The sequence below is a fragment of the Rattus rattus genome, chromosome 1, assembly GCF_011064425.1.
Source record: "Rattus rattus isolate New Zealand chromosome 1, Rrattus_CSIRO_v1, whole genome shotgun sequence".
Lineage (NCBI taxonomy): Eukaryota > Metazoa > Chordata > Mammalia > Rodentia > Muridae > Rattus > Rattus rattus.
Genome location: NC_046154.1, coordinates 215511083 through 215515130, shown reverse-complemented (window position 1 = coordinate 215515130; position 4048 = coordinate 215511083). Strand labels below are relative to the sequence as shown.

Sequence of the window (4048 nt, the reverse complement as noted above, 5' to 3'; positions counted from 1 at the left end):
GCAGAGACCAATGGCCGCCCTCCCTCCCCTGCCAACAGGCCGGAATCACTCGCCCAACCATGAAGAACCTAGCAGAAATCGGAACCATAAAACAGCAAAGCTGCCTGCTCCATCAATAGACAGAAGCACAAAACCTCCCCTGGACCGCTCATTGGCTCCTCCTCTGGACCGAGAGCCCTTACTGGGAAAGAAACCCTCTGATAAGCCCTCCGCTCCACTGGGAAGGGAGCATTTACCCAAGATACAGAAGCCTCCTTTGCCGCCAGCCATGGACAGACACGAAAGAAATGAGAGAATCGGACCCCTGACAGCAAGGAAGCCACCAGTTCCAAGGCATGGAAGGGGACCAGACAGAAGAGACAATGATGAAGATGATGTGCACCAGAGGCCTTTGCCACACCCATCACTACCTTCTATGAGCTCCAACACATTCCCTTCGAGATCTACCAAGCCCAGCCCCAAGAACAGATTCCCATTGCCTCACATGCCGGGAGCCATCTCAGAAAGTAACATTGGCTTTCAGCAGAGTGCCTCCCTGCCATCATACTTCTCTCAAGGTCCCAGCAGCAGGCCACCTGTCAGAAATGAAGTCAGAAACTTACCTTTGCCAGTTCCAAACAGGCCTCAGCCTCCATCTCCTGGGGAAGAAGAGTCTCCATTAGACGAAGAATGGTATGTCTCTTATATTACCCGGCCAGAGGCAGAAGCTGCTCTGAGGAAGATAAACCAGGATGGCACCTTCCTGGTTAGAGACAGCTCTAAGAAGACAGTGAACAATCCATATGTCCTCATGGTGTTGTACAAAGACAAAGTTTACAACATCCAGATCCGTTACCAGGAGGAAAGTCAAGTCTATTTGTTGGGTACTGGGCTTCGAGGAAAAGAGGACTTCCTGTCTGTATCAGATATTATTGACTACTTCAGGAAAATGCCACTGTTACTCATTGATGGAAAAAACCGAGGGTCCAGATACCAGTGCACACTAACGCATGCTGCAGGCTGTCTGTAGCAAGTTACCCAAGAAACGAGCCTTCCTGACTCTATCATCGATGTGGCAAGAGCTTGACCTGAGCAAACGGACACCAGGACTAAAACAGACTGTCAATATGGGCCCTGCGTTTGCCCTGTCCTGTAAAATATCTGAAGACTGTTGAATACCACATGATTTATTTATTTTCTTTGATGTTTATAAAGTGTAGAAGTGATCATGTTCACGTTTGAAGTCTAAGAGTGCATGGCAGACATGAGATTTTGAACATCCACCTCAAAATACAGTACTTTAGTAGAGAAATAATGTGGAACGAGCTGAAGAAGGACTGAAATGGATGGTTCTGGTTTTATAACGAAACTTTTGTCAGGCCAAGGCACAATCTGTTTTTTTACACAACTTAAAATGATTAAAATTCATTTTTGGGGCAACCAATACTTAAAAAGCCCCAAAAACCCCATTGTTTCTTAAAAAAAAAAAAAAAAAAAAAAAAAGACGTGCAGGTCTTGGTAGTGCCTCCGGGATCGCTGGCAGATGAGATTGTGCACCAGCTTCCGTGCTACTTGCACTGTGAGCATTGCAAGTTAGAGCTGAGTACACGGGTCCGCCATCATGTCAGGTTACAGGTGGTATGCAGGAGAAACCAAGGTATATGTGGGAAACCTGGGAACTGGCGCTGGTAAAGGAGAGTTACAAAGGGCACTCAGTCACTATGGGCCCTTAAGAACTGTATGAATTTCCAGAAATCCTCCAGGATTTGCCTTTGTGGAATTTGAAGACCCTAGAGATGCAGAGGATGCAGTTCGAGGGTTGGATGGGAAAGTGATTTGTGGTTCTAGAGTGAGGGTTGAATTACCAAGAGTCATGCCTCGGAGATCTCGTTTTGATAGGCCACCTACCCATCGTCATGATAGGATCTATGAGTGTGGTGAAAAGGGACATTATGCTTACGACTGTCATCACTATAGCCCACAAAGAAGAAACAGGTCACGATCTAGATCACATTCCCAATCCAGGGAAGGCGATACTCTTCCTCACACAGCAGGAGCCGAGGAAGGAGGTCAAGATCAGCATCTCCTAGACAATCAAGGTCCGTGTCTCTTCGTAGATCAAGAGCAGCTTCACTCAGATGATCTAGGTCTGGTTCTATAACAGGATAGAGGTATTTCCAATCCCGTTCAAGGTCGAGATCAAAATCCAGGTCTATTTCGCAACCAAGAAGTAGCCGATCAAAATCCAGATCTCCATCTCCTAAAAGAAGTCATTCCCCATCAGGAAGTCCACACACAAGTACAAGTCCAGAAAGAAGGACTGACGTTCTCCAGTTCACCCGTTAGGGAAATGTTATTTTGTTTACATTATTATAAGGGATTTGTTGGATCTGTAAAATGTAACCTAGGAAGGTTCATCAACCATCAAATCAAAATGGATCTGGATTATTACTCTGTAAAATTCACAGCAGTAAATAATGTTTTTGATGAATGTATTAACATCTTATGGTCTGGAAATGTAGGTTTTTATTCGACACATTTAAATAAAATGTTTCTAACTAGAAATAAAAAAGAAGTGCAGGTCTGACACACTGTTTGCAGAGGAGAATCAGACAAAACCGCAGAAACCAATTCAACAATGCTGACAAGAATACAGCATGCCTCAGACTGAACACAGGTGGCCTTGGGACTGATAACCAAAGGACAAAGAGCTAGGTTCCCTTGACTCCTTCAAGACTTCCCCAAGCACCAAAACAGACCTTGCCAAGTTGGCCTTGGGCAAGCACCTCTGAGAAAGTCTTGGATTGGCTCCCAGAAATAAATGGCAGGAGATAGGTGTTAAATCATTCTTTTTTTTTTTTTTTATTAACGTGAGAATTTCTTATTTACATTTCGAATGTTATTCCCTTTCCCGGTTTCCGGGCATACATCCCACTAGCCCCTCCCCCTCCCCCTCTCTATGGGTGTTCCCCACCCCATCCTCCGCCCAATACCGCCATTCCCTGAACAATGATGTTCACTCGGGAATCAGTCTTGGCAGGACCAAGGGCTTCCCTTTCCACTGTTACTCTTACTGGGCCATTCATTGCTACCTATGAGGTTGGAGGCCAGGGTCAGTCCATGTACAGTCTTTGGGTAGTGGCTTAGTCCCTGGAAGCTCTGGTTGGTTGGCATTGTTGTTCATATGGGGTCTCAAACCCCTTCAAGCTCTTTCAGTCCCTTCTCTAATTCCTTCAACGGGGGTCCCGTTCTCAGTTCAGTGGTTTGCTGCTGGTATTCGCCTATGTATTTGCTATATTCTGGCTGTGTCTCTCAGGAGAGATCTACATCCGGTTCCTGTTGGCCTGCACTTCTTTGCTTCATCCATCTTGTCTAATTGGGTGGCTGTATATGTATGGGACACATGTGGGGCAGGTTCTGAATGGGTGTTCCTTCTGTCTCTGTTTTAATCTTTGCCTCCCTATTCCCTGCCAAGGGTACTCTTGTTCCCCTTTTAAAGAAGGAGTGAAGCATTCACATTTGATCATCTGTCTTGAGTTTCATTTGTTCTGTGCATCTAGGGTAATTCAAGCATTTGGGCTAATAGCCACTTATCAATGAGTCCATACCATGTGTGTTCTTCTGTGATTGGGATACCTCACTCAGGATATTTTCCAGATCAATTCATTTGCCTATGAATTCCATAAAGTCATTGTTTTTGATGGCTGAGTAATATTCCATTGTGTAGATATACCACATTTTCTGTATCCATTCCTCTGTTGAAGGGCATCTGGGTTCTTTCCAGCTTTGGATATTATAAAGAAGGCTGTTATGAACATTGTGGAGCACATGTCTTTTTTATATGTTGGGGCATCTTTTGGGTATATGCCTAAGAGAGGTATAGCTGGGTCCTCAGGTAGTTCAATGTCCAATTTTCTGAGGAACCTCCAGACTGATTTCCAGAATGGTTGTACCAGTCTACAATCCCACCAACAATGGAGGAGTATTCCCGTTCTCCACATCCTCACCAGCATTTGCTGTCACCTGAGTTTTTGATCTTAGCCATTCTCACTGGTGTGAGTTGAAATCT

At 45.0% G+C, this 4048-nt stretch overlaps 1 protein-coding gene and 1 pseudogene across 1 annotated transcript; both read left to right on the top strand.

Moving 5' to 3' along the window:
• Window positions 1-1452, top strand: LOC116911005 (lymphocyte cytosolic protein 2-like). The gene has a single exon (XM_032914734.1). The coding sequence runs from the start codon at window positions 11-13 to the stop codon at window positions 1007-1009; it is 999 nt and encodes a 332-aa protein (XP_032770625.1). The 5' UTR covers window positions 1-10; the 3' UTR covers window positions 1010-1452.
• Window positions 1453-1600: 148 nt separating this feature from the next.
• On the top strand, window positions 1601-2325 carry LOC116886299 (annotated as a pseudogene).
• Window positions 2326-4048: the final 1723 nt, after the last annotated feature.

Coding starts and splice junctions, on each gene's coding strand:
- LOC116911005 (XM_032914734.1), top strand. CDS start 11: ATGGCCGCCCTCCCTCCCCTGCCAACAGGCCGGAATCACTCGCCCAAC.